The sequence below is a fragment of the Haliotis cracherodii genome, unplaced genomic scaffold, assembly GCF_022045235.1.
Source record: "Haliotis cracherodii isolate W230 unplaced genomic scaffold, xgHalCrac1.p SCAF_10, whole genome shotgun sequence".
Classification (NCBI taxonomy): domain Eukaryota; kingdom Metazoa; phylum Mollusca; class Gastropoda; order Lepetellida; family Haliotidae; genus Haliotis; species Haliotis cracherodii.
This window is the reverse complement of record NW_027266265.1, coordinates 18,933,413-18,952,811: the sequence shown is the minus strand read 5'-3', so window position 1 is coordinate 18,952,811 and position 19,399 is coordinate 18,933,413. Positions and strand designations below refer to the sequence as shown.

General features: G+C 38.0%; 1 protein-coding gene across 2 annotated transcripts in view; it reads left to right on the top strand.

Annotated features, from left to right (window-relative positions):
- The window catches only part of LOC139454168 (short transient receptor potential channel 7-like), a 77,065-nt gene extending 61,182 nt beyond the window's left edge, over positions 1-15,883 (top strand). For both annotated transcript variants that reach the window (XM_071235711.1, XM_071235712.1), the window contains exons 11-16: positions 2,470-2,618; positions 4,551-4,749; positions 6,359-6,562; positions 10,816-10,950; positions 11,159-11,225; positions 12,226-15,883. In XM_071235711.1, the coding sequence (XP_071091812.1) occupies positions 2,470-2,618; positions 4,551-4,749; positions 6,359-6,562; positions 10,816-10,950; positions 11,159-11,225; positions 12,226-12,410 (939 nt within the window). In that variant the 3' untranslated portion in view covers positions 12,411-15,883. The remainder of the gene's footprint in view (positions 1-2,469; positions 2,619-4,550; positions 4,750-6,358; positions 6,563-10,815; positions 10,951-11,158; positions 11,226-12,225) is intronic.
- Positions 15,884-19,399: the final 3,516 nt, after the last annotated feature.

Sequence of the window (19,399 nt, the reverse complement as noted above, 5' to 3'; positions counted from 1 at the left end):
TTGTTAAAGAATATTGTTCATCTAAGGCGGCAACGTATAAAAGAACACCCCATTTGATATCAGGGTGTGGGGGTTGGGTGGGTGGTATGGGTGGGGGTTGGGTGCGAGACAAAATAAAAAAAATAGGTCCAGCGAAAACTTTATCTTTTGGGGAATACAATATCGCAGGACCCTCCAGGATATCAAATTACCGGCTCTGCAAGTTCACATCATATTGTCATTTCTGAAATCTTCCAAATGTAGATAAACCCGAGGCCGAGGCAGATGAATCGTTTTTCGATTTTGGCACGAAGTGTGATTAATCGAAAGGTGGCAATTCCATTTGGGGGCAACCACGAAAAATGAAAGGAACTGACATTGAATGTATTCTAAATCAACTTTCTTCTTTGAAATGTTAAGAACACTAGTTGATTATTATTATTATTTGGTATAGAACAAGCCTTGGTAGGCGAGCTCTTACTGAACGAGCAATTACAAAACCATGGAACAGCCTCTAGTGGTTGATGAGTGATCGCACACAGTCATCACAGCATATTTCCCTTGCGTCCTCCACATAATCGACGTACAATGTACAAGCTCGTTGAACAACACTAGCATGAGGGGGTGAGCTTTATTACCCAGCATTGCAAACAAAAAGAGACGCAGGTGGCGGTTCCTTGAGACAACAGTTTATAAATAATCCCCGCATCCTCTTGTACGTGATCCAATCTTCGGGAAGAAAACACAAGGTGGGCAGTACCATCAAGCACAAGGCCGATTTTAACATATGAATAGTAAAATATGATACAAACACGATGAACTTGATAATGCAGATAGGCTTACCGAAATAAAAAGAACTTCTTCAGCCGGATCATTTTCAAATGTCAAACAATGTAGTTTTAAATATTTATTGCAAAAAAAGCGAATTGTAAGAGCACCTTTGAGAAGTAACCAAGCTCCTTATTGGCAAAACACAGACAAAAAGGAACTAGGTGTTTCTCTCATTCTTTCAGTTCAATAACAAATAAATTGAATAAACATCGTTAACTAAATAGTGCGTAAGTGTGCGATGGAAAGGGTGGGGCACAGATGGACGAACAATTTTTAAATTCCAATTTTTCCTTCATCTGTTGATGATGTAGTTAGAACCTTCAGACAGCATCTTCTTTGAGGATTATGTTTGACTTTTCCACAATTTCGGAAACTTATTTAACTATGTATGACATCTTGTTGTTGATCAAGATAGTTATGACAAGACAAATACACCAAATAAACATAAACATTTTTTCTGACTACTTCAGTGTATGAATAGAGATGGACGTAATTGTTGTCAGATGTCATTTTCAGATTGTAGATTATTTCATCCGTCTTATTTCCTCAAAATGACTCTCATTTAGACTTCCGTCAAATGTGACTGGCAAATAATTTGTCCAAAACACGCCGCTGTGATCGATGTGTTTGTATGTAACATTTGAGGAATTGTTGTAATTGAAACATTATTATGATTTTTCAATAAGAAATATAACCTTGAAATGTCCTTCATATTTTTTATGTCAAGACATCCTCCTCAAGCTTAAACAGGAGAATATTTCAAAAGATAATAAAATCACCTGAAGTTTTTTAGCACATATCTTCTTTGTCCACTAGCCCTGATGGAGCGAATAATCTGTGAGTGGGCGACACGTGGATCCTACTGCATTCAATTCCGTGTTGAGAGTCACGTATTTGGTTCTTTAAACGCGTGTATAAATCTACATAATCACTTGTTATCTTGCAAAATATAAGAAATCGTTGACGTCTATTCATTCATTTCTTTAACTTTGAAGAAATGACAGTCATACACGGACAGGTTTCAATACTCAAGGTTATTAACAAAGAAGAACACTGCTATAGATTGCAGTTTCGTAATCAAAGCTGACATGCTTCACGAGGCTGCAGAAACATCTCTTTCAATTTATCAGTGTAATAATGATGTAATAGATTTTAAGTTATGTATTGATTACAGTTGACAGAGCAACATTCCATGTATTTTTATACGTTGACAAACATCCATCAAATGTGATGGCATAATATATGAGAACGTTTTTCCTATCAGGCTATGGTATTGTTTTTTGGTATTGAACGAAACCACTCACTCACTCAACGATTGATTTAAATTGTTTTTAAGATGGGTATTGCATTGCTACAACAGAATCTTAAACAATTACTTAAAAAAAACCAATATTTCAAATAAATGATGTGACTATAACATCTACATAGAGAAACTAAAAGAATGGGTTTATTTCTCGAACAAAGCAAAGTTAAAAGAAAATACGAGGCTTTCACACTTTCACAGCATATCAAATAACAATTAAAGAAAACATTGAATTCATTGGTTTCTTGTCGCGAGTTCCAGTCTTAGTTGTTGTATGTGAGGGTTATTCATTCCCTCGCCGACCATCTCCCGACTTAAAAATGCACATGCACGTGTATGATTGTTGTTTTTTGCAGGACATTCTGAAGTTCTTGGCCCTGTTCTCAGTAGTGATCCTGGCTTTCATGGTCGGCCTGCATAACCTGTATTGGTACTACAGCTCCCGCCACGACATAGAGGTGGTGCAGCGCAATTTCACCGTCAATGCCGAGAAGAGTTTTGGAGAGTGAGTGTCAGAACATTTGCTTCAATTTCACGAACAAATACGAGATAGCATCTGCTTTGCGTTATTTTCTGCTGACACGCACAGTTAAAGTGATGCATTACATCATGTTTTGCTGGTCATCTACGTTGAGATGTTCGCATAAACCTACGTTGTCCTATTCCAAACTTGGGAATGCGGAAAGCAGAATAGATCAATCGGTATTTTCTTTCAAATGAATGATGAATGTCGGACATAAATGGTAGGGGTAGGGGTTGAGGTTGGGATTGTTGGTGGAATGATCAGTTTGTCACATATGGGGATTAGGGTGCAACGATGTATGTACGTAATTCACAGCTTTCCATTTTTATAAGTATTAATTATCTCCCATTTCATATCGTAAGAAAACAAAGTAATAACTTTGTTTCTGATTTGTCTAGAGAAACGTGTCAGTCGTTATGACAAATATCTGAATAGTTATGTCCAACGCTGGTGTCACTTTCCATCTCAAATCTGTTTGCTGTTTCATGTTCCAAAACTCACTCTAAGTTTTCCTCAGTCTAACTATACAAGGACAGTGCAAGAAATGCGTCTAACCCAGGTCCGGGTCACAAGGAGCGCTACCCCAATATCTCAGACAATGATATGTATTTATCTTAAGGAGGGGTCAATGGGGAAGATGCTCATGCAAACGGACGCATGTTTGAACGCTGATCTAGGGGAATGCCTTATGTAAACTGAAGCTTAAGTTACGCCTTTTTTTAAGGCGGCGTTCGCGTTCTCACCTTTCCCAAATCCTGTCGCAGCGAGACAAATTTCGGGTAAATGTTTCCTGTGTTCCTTGAAAGGTGAAATCAGATGTCAAACATCCTGAGAAACAGACACGTATAGCAGTCACGAAAACACAACTCTCACGACTGCACTGAACGACCTTTTGATGATTCAACAGTTGAACCTTCTTTTTCATTTCAAATCTCGCCTAACCGGTCTCTTGTTCTTGTTTTAACACGCAATTTAAATTTATGTTGTTCAGTTTAACCACGTCTCAGTGTACATGTAAAGTTACACGTTGTACAGCAAATGATCGTTGTCGTTTATACAGAAAAGTTAGAGCTCCTGATTTTCATGGTGTTTCTTGGAAATTCAAGCAAGTTAAAATCCGTGTATGAATCATGAAAATATCGTGGACTACCATGTTCATTCTACTCATTTCTCTCATCGACCAAACGATCATGATTAACTACTAAATAAAATACTCTTAAAACAATTCGAGTAAGAACAGAAATTAAGGAATACATTGTTAGAAAATACGCTGGATATAGATTTCGGACAATTTGTTTGGCCAATTAAGAACTACAAGTACTCAGTCATAAATCCTAATTTCGAATTTAGTCTCATATTTTGAAACATATCTATGTAGGGATTGAAAAGTTCGTTTGTTATGTGTTTCGCATATTCGCCGTATAGGACAAAATAGAAGAATAGAAATTAACAACAACAAATTCTTAATAATCCCAAGAATATGGGCAAATAATTTAAGCTAATCTGCTAAACAGATCCGATCAATTGGAAAATTTTGGCTTTTCGCTGTAGATCATTATATATGTGCTGCTGATGTTGCTATTTTCCTCTGTGGAATTAATATATCCTCGATTAATCATTCTAGTATTTTGTTCAAATAAAATATGCCATAGCTTCGTTTTTAATTTTACTAAAATGACATCATTTTCACTTTGAAGAGAAATACTGCAGAGAGAGGTGGCTATTTGTCGTTACTATCGAAAGCTATGGTAACTAACGTGTCCAGGTCACAGAATAATCTGGAGAATCAGACCACAGTAGTACACTGCCCCATCCAGGAGCATGTCCTTCTGTTTGGAAAATGACATAAACTTTTGGCACTTGTTGTTCTTCAAGAACATTGACATCACCCCATTTATACATTTACCTTCGCAGTGTAATGGCGACTTTCCGAACTGTTTTCTGGTCCCTGTTTGGTCGAGGCGAACCCGGGGCAGTACAACTAGGTGAATACAACCATACGTTGACCCAGGATATCGGCTACTTCATCTACGGAAGCTACAACATCGCCATGGTCACCGTTCTGCTCAACATGCTCATCGCTATGATGACTAGATCATTCACTAATATTGCGGTACGTGCTGTCTTTAACGTTATCGTCACACGTTGATGTTGAATGTGAGGCCTTGCATATTTCACTGCTGTCTGACTTGGCGTGGATTATAGCGTTCGCAGCGTTAAGTTTCTCTAGTAATACTGATTTTCTAAAATATCTAACATACAAATTGAATTTAGTGAAACAACACTCTCCGCAAGACTGTTCGAAAAGAGGGATGGCTTCCAATAGCCAACTGTCCCTTTATGTCGAGCAATATTCCTGCAGCTGCAACTCGCGTTCAAATTTCACAATTGTTTAGGTATAAGCGAGCATGCTCTTTCTACCAATATTTCAAAGAGCGTCATTCGACTCTTGCTCAGAAGTTGTTTGATCGAGGTCACAACTTTCAAGGCCTCAGTAAAGCTTTCAAAACGTTTTAAGGTAGACATTTTGGGTACATTTCAAATTTGACGCATCAGGGACAAAAACTATGTCCGATGCAATTCCCTATTTTGATGACATTTTCCCGCGTTTTTTCAGGTGAACATTTGACTTGCCTTTTGATGTGTTTGTGAAGGGTGCCACCGGTTGGGCAGGATACACTTACCGTTTCGCGAATACTTGGTATCACGACTATTTGATAGAGATTCATGAACAGGATACATTCGGAATTGTACAATCGACTGTCCTTTTGGCAGAGATGTCTGATAAATATGGAAATGGTTTTGTCACTTATATTTAAGAAATTCTTACAGTATAGACGTTGCCGTAAGATAATTCTTTTTTTCTGATTGTTTAGTTTGTTAAAAAAACTGCTTTTGGTCTTGGTGTCAGATGAAATAAATTACAAACCTTCAGTCTGAGTGAACAATTAAATGCATTCTTTTATATGACCTTTCAGTCGTGGATATCATGCTCGTGAAGTATATTATCAGTAGTTCGAAATCATATACGTAATAGTTCCTTTTAATATTCTCTCCAGGGTACGCGGTAGTGGATATCCATAATTTGGACCGATGCTGAGTTTGAAAGATTAAACTATGCTTTGTTTGAATTGATATGATTTTCATTCAAACGCATAAAGAAAGCTTCTTATTAATTATCTGAATATGGCTTACAGTAGTATTCGTTATGAAAAGATCTGGGAGAAATCTGTCTCTGTTTAGGCATTATTTATGCATTAGTTTTATTTGGTTTGTGTTAATAATACAAGGCATGATATGATGAGCTTGTTATATTACAAGTTTGAGTTTACATTTCTATTTGTCACGGTTGCCCAAGGCATCTGCAGAATGTAAATATTACTTCACATTTGTATCGCGTATGATCAATCTTTCACAATATCCACAAGACATAAGATCCATGTATTTTTATACGATGCTGTGACCATAGATTGCCATTAGGATTCGTTGGGTCCCATTAGAATTAATCCATTATTAAACTTTTATGACTGTGGTGATAACCTGCAACAATAATGAAACTTCTAACAGACTATCCTTGTTCATCATGAGTGAGAATGACATTTCATTGACAATGTTTCACACAGGGCTTGAGGGTGTCTGAAACAAAATGTCTCAGCTGGTATCATAACATACAAATTTCACGACTCTATACTAATATATAATGAGGTATTCTTATATTTCAGGAAGATGCAGATGTTCAGTGGAAGTTTGCGAGAAGTCTCCTGTACATGGACTATATCCTTGATGTCTTCACTCTCCCAGTTCCTCTCAATCTCCTGCAGGTCCCAAGAAGCATCTTCACGTCCATCTTCTGTCCATGTAAATGCTCGTCAGACAAAGGCACCATGAAAAGATCAAGGTTTCAAAATGACACAGTAGATTTAGGGGTAGGTGAATAAATCTTACTTATGGTTAATCGCATAAGTCAACAACTTAAGCATTTTGGGAATGCCAGTAAGAACTAACCCCAGATGTTCCCAGAAATCACAAGAATTAATCAACTGTTGTCCCGGAAGCAGTAGAAGGTTAAAGAAACAAGATATTATACAAGTGCCACAAACACGTATGTATACTAGTATATTACGTAGGAAGCATTTATATTTATTTATAAGTTATAGGTTTTTTTTTATTAAAGTAGTTTTATTACCTTGGTTGTTGTACTTCGTAACCATAGGGATAGTATTAACTTTGGTTCAATCATCATTTTGTTCATTCGTATTCATGGTGCTTATTCTGGCCTATCAAACTGAAATGTGCCTATAATTGTTTATTTTTCAGCACCAAATTTTACATGTAGTCATAAATAAAGCTTATCCTGTTCAAATTTCAGACCTGTTACCAGGCCTTGCCTTCGCATTGTAAAGCATTTGTCATTATAATTTTGCTATTTTCATTTCTTTGAACTTTCTAGACAATTCAGCATGAATTACCACCTTCATTCATCAGCATGTATTCCCAAGCGCTTCAGTGCCAAAATCGCAGACGTTTTTATTTTGCATAGTTTCTTTTCTGATATTCCGGAATCCAATGAAGGTTTATAATACTATTAGATTACAGCGTATATATACATGTTTAACCACGGTCATATTTCCACCGATGAGACTAAACCAGATCAGTGTGATAGGGATACTGAACAAGATTATCATTGTGGCGTGTGACTGCGCATTGTTTCCTATCATTTTACAAACCATTACCTTGGCTAATGCAGCCTTACACAAAGATCAGCCAAAGTGATTACACCACAGAATAGTAGTGAAAGACACGTTCATGTAATCTGCTCATTTCATCGCTATATACTGATTATTTGTGTTTGGACAGCTTCCGTACCCACATGTAGATACACCTTCGAAAATATATATTCAAGCATAAAATACAGTTTTTGTGTTTGCTTCGACGCGAAGGTTAGCAGAAGGACCCGAACACGTAACGATATCTCGTAAACAAATCAGCGTGTGCTTACCCTGGCACGGTGCCTGTAGTTCCATGTCTTTCCGCGTTCCTGTGTAGCGGAGCGCGTGATTCTGTCGGGGGAGGAAAAGTATGCAGTTCGGCATGGACGCCCCGTCAAGAACATCACTCAAAGTGCAAGAAATCGAGCAACTGATAACACGTAAATAGCGGCAAACCAACTTTAGATCTGTTGCAGTCTAAAAATAAACCGTTGCGTTTTGGCTCTTCATTCGGAAACCTTCACTGCTGAACCCATTCATAATAAAAATGAATACAGTACTACTTATACGTTTGTGTTAAAGGATATCTCCCAAACTTGATAGTTTTATCTCGACACTGCTGAAGGGTTATCTTAACGCTTCTGGGTGTCTTCTACGGCCGTGTGTTTTGTGCGAGGGATGGGTAACGCAATCGCTACTTTAGATGGTACATACTACTCTCAGATTCCATCCTTTTCCACAAGTATTTTGATGTAAAGAGCTTCCTGGTGCTGCGACTTTTAGTTATGTTGTTGGTAGAGTAATAGAATTTGTGGAATTCATCCTGTCTGATAATAGAACTCTATTTTTCGGTTTTAGATTTTTTTGTCTCTTAAACAGATATATTTTTATTTATTTTTTCTCAAAGGCTCGAGTTCTTGGGAAACTGATGTTGCATCACTTATTGGTGTAAAAACATTTTTGTTCAAACTTTTCCTTCCAGTGTGTAAGTGTATAGAAATTGTTCTACAGAATGCGAACAATATACGTTTTTACATCCATGATGACTATTGCGGTCAATATTAGAAACAATAAAGATAAGTATTGTGATCAACGATTGAAACAATAAAGATAAGTATTAAGATCAACGATTGAAACAAGAACGATGATAATTGTGATCAATGATTGAAACAATAAAGATAAGTATTGTGATCAACGATTGAAACAATAAAGATAAGTATTAAGATCAACGATTGAAACAAGAACGATGAGAATTGTGATCAGTGATCTTAAACCGGTCATGGTAGAATGGAGATGCAACTATTGTGCTTTCAATGTAAAGCTAGCTTTGTAACCTGTAGATTTAACTGCGCTTAATTTAACATTTGAAACCTCACGCTAAGCGTTCGGTTTCAAAATTCAGTATATAGCGATTAATTCTACAGGTGACCAAGCTCTACATTGAAAACAATATTTTTATCTCCTAATTTTTAATATGTTAACAAGACACTAATCTGTTTTGCTGGAAAACGTTATCCGACATTATAGTGTTAAACAATATCACTTTTTATGGCATTGAAGAAAGAATATTAGCATGAGTATCACATTTCTACACCTATTTGTTTCCGAACATCATTGTTTCATACAACCCCTATCACAAATTCTCCGATAAAATCGAGTCCCTCGTTTGTCATCTGCTATAGCGCACAAGCAGTAGAACCTGGCGCAGTTTCATAATTGGCGCTGATGGATGGATCCAGCATAGTTATTCAACATCTGCAAATTAAAGAGGCTATGTTGTGACGAATTGGCAAAGGGCTGATGACTTGATTAGTCTAAAACATTGTACCGAAGAGCAAATTCTGAACATTCGCGGAACGCTTTTTATGATAGATTGTTTCAACTTTTTCCTCTATTTCCCTGAAAATAGCGAGCTAATTTAAACAGTCGAACTAGGAGGGAAATCTTTGATTGACAAACGCTCTGGGAAAATGATCGGTGTTAGTTTCCGGCTCGTCTGAACTGTCTCGGGACACCGAATTCCGAATCAGCTTGCTGATAAAAGTAGCAATATTTGTTTATGTTGCTCCTAAACCACCCCAAAATAACCCCCGTGTCTATATTGAGTCCTTCGCAAGTTGTTCTGGGGGAAACTAGAGGTGTATCAGCTCGGTTTGTGCCGTTGGTTGGAGGCATTCCATTCAGTCCAGATTATGAAAACAGAAGTGCCACGTTTCAATTCTCAGAATTCTTCGGTTGAATTGCGACTCTTGGAGGCCTAGACTTGAAATATGCCCTCGCTGTCTAGTGACTGACAGTTAAGATAACTCACTTAGCTCAATGGAACACCACCCTAGTGGTAAAGAACGGCATTTTCTACTCTACTGCTGTGAACGGATGTGCACGTGCATCGACCACAATAGAATGCAAACAAGACCAAAACGATGTTTATCTGGAAGTTACGATTCGCATACCTTCACGCAGTCAGAATACTTATTCAGTGAAAAATAGTTAAACCCCTTTAATCCGAAAACTGCGTTTTCTTGCCAATTACAACATGTACTGATTTACTGCTTCGTGAAATTAAAGCACGCCACTATACATACCATTTTGTCGTTAATGAGGAAATATGCCAATTTCCTGCAGCGGTTTTTTTTCTTATATATGTTCCGTGTTTTAACGTGCATTGCTTATTACTTTGTAAATTTACTTTTTGCTAATTTATATTTTCATGATCACGGACACCATTTACATTTGAATCTGACTTGAACCTCTCCTTTTACACTTATCACAACACAATGTCATGTTGTAATCTATTTTCAGAAATAATATATCGGAAGAATATATTTTATCCGTGTATGTTATGCATATAATATTCTGTGGAAACTAGATTTTCTTAAACTAGATAACTGCAAAGCTATCACATATGAAACTATGTATTTTTTAAAAATATATGTATTCTTGGAATTTCGAAGCGATTATGTAATTTGTTTCCGAGGTTCTTTGAATAGGAAACATGTACAAAACTTCTTGTTGCTTGTCAGGATGTAAAACCAAGTCAGTAAAGCCTGAGGAAGAAATTGGATGCACGGCAATTATTTTTCAAAGCAATTATCTGCAAGAGTGTTCCACAGCTACTGCATAAATAGACATTACATATTAGAGTCATATTTACAGGAAAATAAACGGCATATCCCGTTTCTCGTTTGATTTCGTTTAATTGGCTTTGCAACCAGATACTAGGGTCACGTTCGGAACAGAAGACACGACGCATTGTTTGCTCAGGTTTCTGATTGTGTGAACCCTTAGACGTAACAAAATTTTAAAAGTACTGATAATCTGCAATAAAACTTTGTCACATGTCAACATGTCAGGATAACTGAGCTATGAATATTGTGGTGAAATGAGAGCATTTTGTAGCTATTATTTTCAAGCCATCACACGAATGACCTCTCACATTGTGTTTACATTGTACTTCTTAATGTTGACAGACGCCGAACCCTGTATGTGACGCTACTGCAGTAGAGATGCATGAAGGTAATGCACGGAATGGCTTGGAAGGAAATGCTTCAAGTGTAGCTGATGACGTCATGTCACAGGGCAACAAAGAAGAGCTCTCTTATCAGGCAAGTGTCCTCGACAAGTATCTACCTTCACACAGATTAAAATAAAAAATGCAGCAAAGAGGGTTAGGGTGATCCTGGCACAGTCAGGCTGGTTAGGCTCATCATCAGCTCTTGGCCCTTAAAGTTGTCCCCTCTTAAAGTTGTCAGCGAATGGTTTTACTGCCTTGTGGAACACAAGATTTGATATCAATCTGCATTGTTGTTACAGAAGGTCATTCAGAGAATCATACAGCGCTACATCTTCGATATCCAAAGAGAAGCTGAAGTTACGGAAGGTGAGTCGATATATTTTGCAATTAGCGATTCCTTCAGTTGATATGTTATGTAGCAGAATCGTGCGTTTTCATTTCACAAACACTGTGTTTTGGCTGGTCACCCCTGAATAAAATTCATCAACAAGAATATACAATCAGCCGTTCATGATATGCTTAGCCATTCAGCCATCACCTGGATTTAGTGCATTGGACAATGTTTAAAAAAGCAGAAGTATAAAGCTTGAATTTCTTCATATAACTCAGTTCTAATAAAATTCGTGTAAAAATACATTAAGCAGTTTATGAAAATGCAGTTTATATGTGTAACCACCGAAGTAGATCTGCTTTCTTTCATCTGAACATTTTTAAAATCCATTCATAAATTTCGATGACAAACTGTATGGTGTACTCGATCTTTGCTGTTCATAAACGGCCCATACGACCAGTTACTCTTTTCATTTCGCTTTGTATTGAAATCGCCGGTTTCGTTTTGTTTGGTTTGCCTGCGCATGTGACAGAATTGCAAGACTGGAATCATGAACGTCTTTGGGTCCAAGAAGTCACAACGGTCCGTCCTAGAATGTTAAGGAACCCAGCTTTGATATTTGTCAGTCAGGACCATCATGATCACCGTGCTTAAGGGTTTTACCTAACAGTGAAAAGTCCGCGACCTGCGTCCCACGGCAGCTTCCCTCGAACGTTTTATGTATGTTTCGTTCATTGTCTTCCACCGCAGTCTGTAACTAATCGACACTGAGCCCAACAAACCAGTGGTGGATATATATTGTGAAGAAGGACTCACGCTTCGGTACCCGTAATAAACCATGTCACCGATACTGACAGCCCGACTACTTCTTACCTTAAGCAATAAAACGTTGTGTGTGTGTGTGTGTGGGGGGGGGGGGGGGGAGGTGTATTATAACCCTGGTCCCCAAGTGTTGTTTGAACATTAATCTGATCATGATGAGAAAATATATAAATGAGACACAGCCAACTAACCCACCCACGTTATCTTTTACAGATGACTTCGAAGAGATCAAGCAGGACATATCCAGCTTCAGATACGAAATGTTAAACCAATGGCGGACGCGAGAGACAGTCCAAAATGATATGGCCATCAATATCAGCGCCATCAACAAACACTTGGATGTGCTGAAGCACGGCAAGCGAGCGCGGGACAGTATTACAGAAAACACGGAGGGCTAAGGTTGTGAATAATCTCTACACTGTTACTGCAATGTGCGCTCATCATTCCTGTGATTGGTCGTCATGTTTAGTGCATGATGTTATTGAAGAGATCTGTTAGAGGACGATATGAATAGGAATACTAGCAAGAAAATGGTATTGCAGTCATGCGTAAAGGGTGGAGAGGTTAAGAGAAAACTGTGATTGTTTGCAGGAGGGAAGGTGTCCCCTTTCTGCGTTGACCAGTGGTGTATGAACACTACATTGAAATGTGAATCCCTTGCCAGATATTGTGATGTTTGCCTTATACACGTTTATCAAATATGCAAATGTATCTGTGGTGTAAGCTTGCTCTGAAGGTAGAAAGTAAACCTGCATGTATATTAACCCCAGTCAGTGTCGTAATCAACTTGTGACAGACGGCGTCGTTCACTTTCACAAGCTTCTTCAAGAATTGCAAGGACATTATTTGCGTCAGAAGCTACTAACTTCTTTTCGTTTGATATGTTTAAAAACAGATTTTTTTGTTTCAAGCATCTAGATGAAATACATTTAAGCATTTGTTTCCCAGTCCGCTTGCTATTAGAGATCAACCATGTAGGTGCATGTGCAGAAATTATAAAATTATATAAATTATATAACAGATTTAAGTAATTATACATTAAAAAACAGCACGTCCACCAATTCATTGAAATCTTTTTCTCTTGGAGCAAAATAACTTCTTTCAAAATCTATGCCTTCAATATGCCCAACACACAAGTGAAAAATGGTTGGTCGCTGAAAATTGTTGTTTATTTCAGAATAATACATTCACCTCAATTGATTTCATAAAACACTGAAATGCACGAAAAAACACCCAAGGGGTCGGTGAACTTGATTCCCAGAACACTGCAGGATGCAACTGATTTTATTGTTAATGTGGGAATTAAGGGTACGTTTGCGTTGGTGGCCTGTTTATACAATCTAGATGAAAGTGAACAGAGCGCACATACAAATATTGTTCATAAACGTATTCTATATATGTGTCACGTGTGACGTATTTGTTTGCATTTACTGGTGGTGTTATACACTTGATGTTTGTTTGGTGATTTGTTATGTTATATATCATCCGCTTGCGAGATTACATACTCCCAAACCAAAGATATAAAGATGTTGTTTTTTTAAAATTACCCTTAACCTCTTTTACCGTTCAAACGTACAATATATCAAATGACTTTTGTACACTATGACTATACTCTATAGCCTCCGGTTCTCCTGTCCCAACAGTCAAGTCACACAGGCATGTACATCACAACGTAAAACGATCTCATCATTACCGCCGAAGTCAGTTATAAATTTAGAAAAATATCTGGTTTTGTAGCTGTAATTGAAAAATATTCTAGTCCCCACTCCGAAAATCAAATGGTTGGTCCCTTTAATTTATCGTAGGTGTAGCAGGGCGTGGAGTCATCCCACAGATGACATCCTTATCTTGTCAACTTGCTGACGGGGTTAACCTCTTTGGTCATGTGGTCAAGGCGTCCGACCTCGGTTCAGAAGGTCCGTGGTTTGAATCCCATCACGGGTCTCGGAACTTTTCTGGCCGCTACATAGGCATGACGTGTTGTAAAATAACCCAGTTTGTGTCGGACATTGTGTTTTGCTGGTTATTATTTATATATTTCTACCCACTACATGAATATGTGATAGCTGTCATTTGCTCAAATTGTGAATATTAGACGTTATTGCAAGCGTATTTCCTTTCAGACGAACGGACCAGCGGGCCTTTCCCTATTCATGCCCGATGGATTCTATTTTTGTATGACTAACGATTTATTAAGTGCCTAATTAATAATAAGACAACAAAATGAAAAGCATATATGAAATCTGAAACCAAATTTGTATGTCATGTTTGTTAAACAATAGTTATTCGTCTTCCTTCCACCGTTGATATGTATGTATATATGTGCTTAGAAATCCAACTAGGCATGATATCTACCCATGACGTCAGCTCTGGTCTTTTTTAAGCATGCAGTTTAGAAAACTGTCGAAGATGTCGAATAATCGACTATTACGACATGTATTTTCTTGGAAACTATCGCCCTTGTTCATGTGGATACCGATTTGTAATATGTTTCTTGTGCTTATGTTTTGTAAATAGTTCTTACAGTTATCAACCTGCCTTTGCTTATTTCGTATGCTCAGAACTATCGACATACCATTTCCTTGTCGAAAGTTATGTTATCCAGACAATTCATTGATGATACATCATTCAATGACGTTCTAATGATTTGTACACTACCCATCTTTCATTTGTAATGTATCGTGCGAAACCCTCTGTCTGAACTGTGCTGTCCCAGATTGTATCACTTTCAAAGCAGGACTACCAGAAAATGATACAATGGGGAACATTCCTTTCTGTGATCTGTGATTTCTGAAAATAGCCATCGCGTGTATATCCAACAATTGTACATATTTGTTTGTTAATTTAATATGACACTATTTGTTATGAAAATGTTTGCCTTTGTCTCCAGTTAAGTCTTTATACGTTTAATACGTCTGTTTTCAAGGGAGTATGCTCCTGTATTTGTGATAACATTAAATCATTAATAAATCCTTTGCTTTAATAGAAATTAAATATGAAATCTTTTACTTATTGCCAACTCCAGACAAAAAAAACACAGTCTGATGCAGGGGCATATCATCTGTTAATCAGCGTAAATACAATTAGTGTATTTATAATTTGTTAATGACCTGTTCTACATTTTGGCAAACATAGCAAAGAAACGTACCTGTTTTATACCAAACTATCTCAATGCAATGTACAAATTGTCTCCAATACATAAGCGTGTACAGTATTATACATATATGTATATTTGAACCTTTCATGCCAAAAGGGGTATGGGTAGCATATTGATCCATGGCACCCCAAACTATGCATATTTGCGTCCCGTAGACATGCCAGGATCCGATGACCATGAGTTCGAATCCTATATTCGACGAGGTTACGATCCTATGTCTCTCAGTACTGTGATGTTCTTGGGTTTCATCAAAGTGGTAAAATGTCTACGACTAGTCTCGCTTTGAGCTTCCCTCCCACATTAAGCTGACACACGGTGATATCACTTAAATACGTTTCACACTTATGTTATATATACCAAATTTACTTACTATTATCCGATGTGTGAGTGAATATGGTTTTTCGCCGCCTTTTGCAATATTCCAACAATATCACGGCGGTGGACTCAAAAATGGGCTTCACACAGTGTACCCATGTGTAGAATTGAACCCGGGTCTTAGGCGTGATTGCGAACGCTTTAGCCACTGGGTCACCGCACCGCCACCACGTCATAATAAGGAAACATAATCTTATATATGTAATGCACTTGTGTAAATTTCATTTTTTATATATTTGTCTAAGGATTACATGAGTAAATCTTCGTAAGATAAGGTGAGCTATGAGTTGTTGTTTTCAGTTTGTTGTTATGATCAAGAAGAAGCCGTTTAAATAAATAAATAAATCAAAGGAAAGAGTGGAGTCATCTAGAAACAAATTTCTCCTATTACTTCAAATGTTTTTTAAGCAAGGTTATTTGTCTTTCATGTACTATAACAATTATGAATTTGTTAAATGTGCACTGCAATATAACTTATACAATTATGCCATGTCAGATCGGAAGTATGTATATTTCCAATGTTAAATAAATATGTCAACTTTCTGACTGATCTGTTTTTCCTTCATTCCATCTATCCTCTGTGTCATGCACTAAAACACAGCATTCCTTGACATTTTCCATCTTGAACAAATGCAGTTCATTCATCTTACAGTGCCACCTTGTTAATGTCCATTCAAATTCCGTTACGATACCATTATGGTACGTCATTGTCCTCAGATCGTCTGAATATGATAAAGACAACATGAATCATACATTCATAGAAATATCATAGTGGATCAAAGTAATACCACAGTGCATCATAGTTGTGCCATAGAGATTCATAGTAATATCATAGTGGATCATAGAATTACCATTGTGGATCATAGTTATACTAATTGATCATAGCAAAACCATATTCCTTCATAGTAATACCATATTAGTTCATAGTAATACCAGGGGGCACGGGTGGCCTAGTCGTCTACGGCACCGTGATTCGCTGTGCAGAGTTGCGTCCCTTGGGCACACCAGAAACCTATGATTATGGGTTCGAATCCCGGTTCGCCCCGATCATGTTTCTAGGTTTGTTAGCACTATTCCCCTGCTCGTGGGTTTCACCGAAGTGGTAAACGCCTGAGACCTGCACCACTTCGGGCTTTCCTCCCACATTAAGCTGACACGCCATGATATAACTGGAATAATGTTAAAAGCGGCGTTAAACCTCACTGCCTCACTCATAGTAATAACATAGTGGATCATATTAATACCATAGTGGATCATAGTAGTACAACAGTGGATCATAATACTATATTTGATTATAATACTGTAGTCTATCACTAAGTTGGGTTCAGGCTTCCATTGTAGAATAGTGTATGTTTAGCTTAAAATTAGTGACATCTGTTGAGGGTTATTAGCTCAAATCTACCCAAACATTTTTATCTACATGCAAATATATATGCTTGCTTCATCGCAGTGTAGGTTAAGTTGAGGAGGTCTGTACAATGTACGCGCGCGCGTGCGTGCGTGCGTGCGTGTGCGTGCGTGCGTGTGTGTGTGTGTGTATGACGTTGCCTAATCACACACACACACACACACATACCTAACATACATACATACATACATACATACATACATACATACATACATACATACATACATACATGCATCGGACATAATGTTTGTCAAATTTGGAAAACACAACAGTATGACCTTCATTGAAAGACAGACTAATTCAATAATTACATTTACAAGAAACTTGACAGCACAATAACATTGACAGACACTAGGACTGACAATAACTACCTGCTGGAGAATAATTGTTAATTTTACACACTGTCGTCCCTTACATTCCCCTCTGGATTTCAGCTCGGTGACTGCCTGACAACTGTCTGATAACCTAATAAGTAGGGGTTTTTTTTAAATGTGACAGCTAGTGTAATACGTTTAGCTGCTCCACTCTCCCCTCACGGGTCCGGGAGTATTTCCAACAACATGTGACCAAATGACATAGGTCACAAAGTTTCATGTAAAAATGGACCGCCTCCGTGGTCTCGTGGTAGAGCATCCCCGGCCGCGTAATACCAAAAGACGTTAAAAGATGGCACTTGTTGTTACCATGCCTGGCGTCCGGAACTAAGGGGAGGAAACAATTACTAGTCGGCCCAGAGTTGGTATACCGTATCTGAGTCGGGTATTCGTGTTAAACGGCGGCATGGTATCTCAGTTGGCTAGCACTATAAAATCGGCATTATTCCGGACCAGTACAAGCAGACACACACACACACACACACACACGCACGCACGCACGCACGCACGCACGCACGCACGCACGCACGCACGCACACACACACACACGCACACACACACATCAAGCAGATACGTTAGATATTTTTAAGATGTTAAAGAGATACAACACTTAGCTTGTCCGCTTGATAAAGTATTGGAATATTAACATTAAGAGGTGTGTGGTTGTTGTCCTCGTTAAGAACAAGTTAGTAATGAAAAGACATAACGGCATTTCAGTTTACTGAATATGACGCAACCCCAGAGCTCGAGGTAAAAGTTGCTGGATCGTGGGATAATATATAGAATGAATCGACACAACAGCGCAATATATTTCGTTTACGAGATCAATGGACTTATATGGTGAAGTGCATATGCGTGTATGTGGCTGTTTGTCAGACTTATACAATTTCACCTACTGAAACACCATGTCGCCTGTTAACATGGATACCCAACTCAGACACATCGCCGACCAATCCTTGTGTTATCCCCTTAATGCCTGTGCTACGCAGGGTAGTAATAGGGTAAAATGGTACCATTTTCTAACGTCTTTTGTTATCGAACCACCGACCTCCGCTCTCCAAGCAAACGTTATATTTACAAGATCACCGAGTGAAAATGTAAACTTTGAAGCTAAATGCGTGCTGGTCCGTAATAATAATGGTAATAAGATAGAAGGGAATCGCGGATGATATGCAAAAGATGACATGTTTTTAAAAATATGTTCGTCGTCATGGTCATACATCCGTCTAAATGAAACATGATATCAACAAACATAGACAAAGAATAACGTCAAAAGCCATTCACATAATGAGAAGATGAGTATTAGGAAGTAATGGTGGTAATAAGATGGAAAGAATTCATATTGACCAGTATACCAGAGTATTTGTAAATACTACATCCTTGGTTATGCAGCAAGTACATTTGAACGATGTGTTGTGTTGGCAGTCCTACCTGTGGAGAACAATACGGAGAAATGTACTCAACATTGAAATGTTAACAAGACGTAAATACATTTACTCACCTGTCGTCCAGGGGTCCCATTCGGCAAAAGAAGCTTAAAAGGAAAACATGCTTTCTTGTCGCACCTGGTCGCTACCCGTCGTTGGAGACAGTGTGTACAATGATTCCTTAAGGTTCTCTGTGTACTGTGGGTGGGTTTTTATATATGAGTGAGTTGATGTTATAACTGGACATCATAAGAAAGCCTCGATGCATCAGATGGTTGCCCCCGGTGCCCGACGGCCCGTTCATGTCGCCGCTTACGACCAGGTGTTAGGGACAGATGCTGCCCCCGGGTCTCCAAATAAAAAAAAAGGAACACAATCTATGGTGAATGGTGTCATTTTAAAGTTTATTTTAAAGCAACGGTATTATTAACACTTAAACACCATCTCAGCTGGGATATTATTATTATTATCATTATCATTATCATTATCATTATTATTATTATTATTATTATCATTATTATGTTCACTGCTTTAGGACAGGGATATGATGTATCGTGGTTTAGGACAGGGATATGATGTTCACTGGTTTAGGACCGGAATATGATGTATCGTGGTTTGGATCAGGGATCTCATGTTCTCTGGTTTA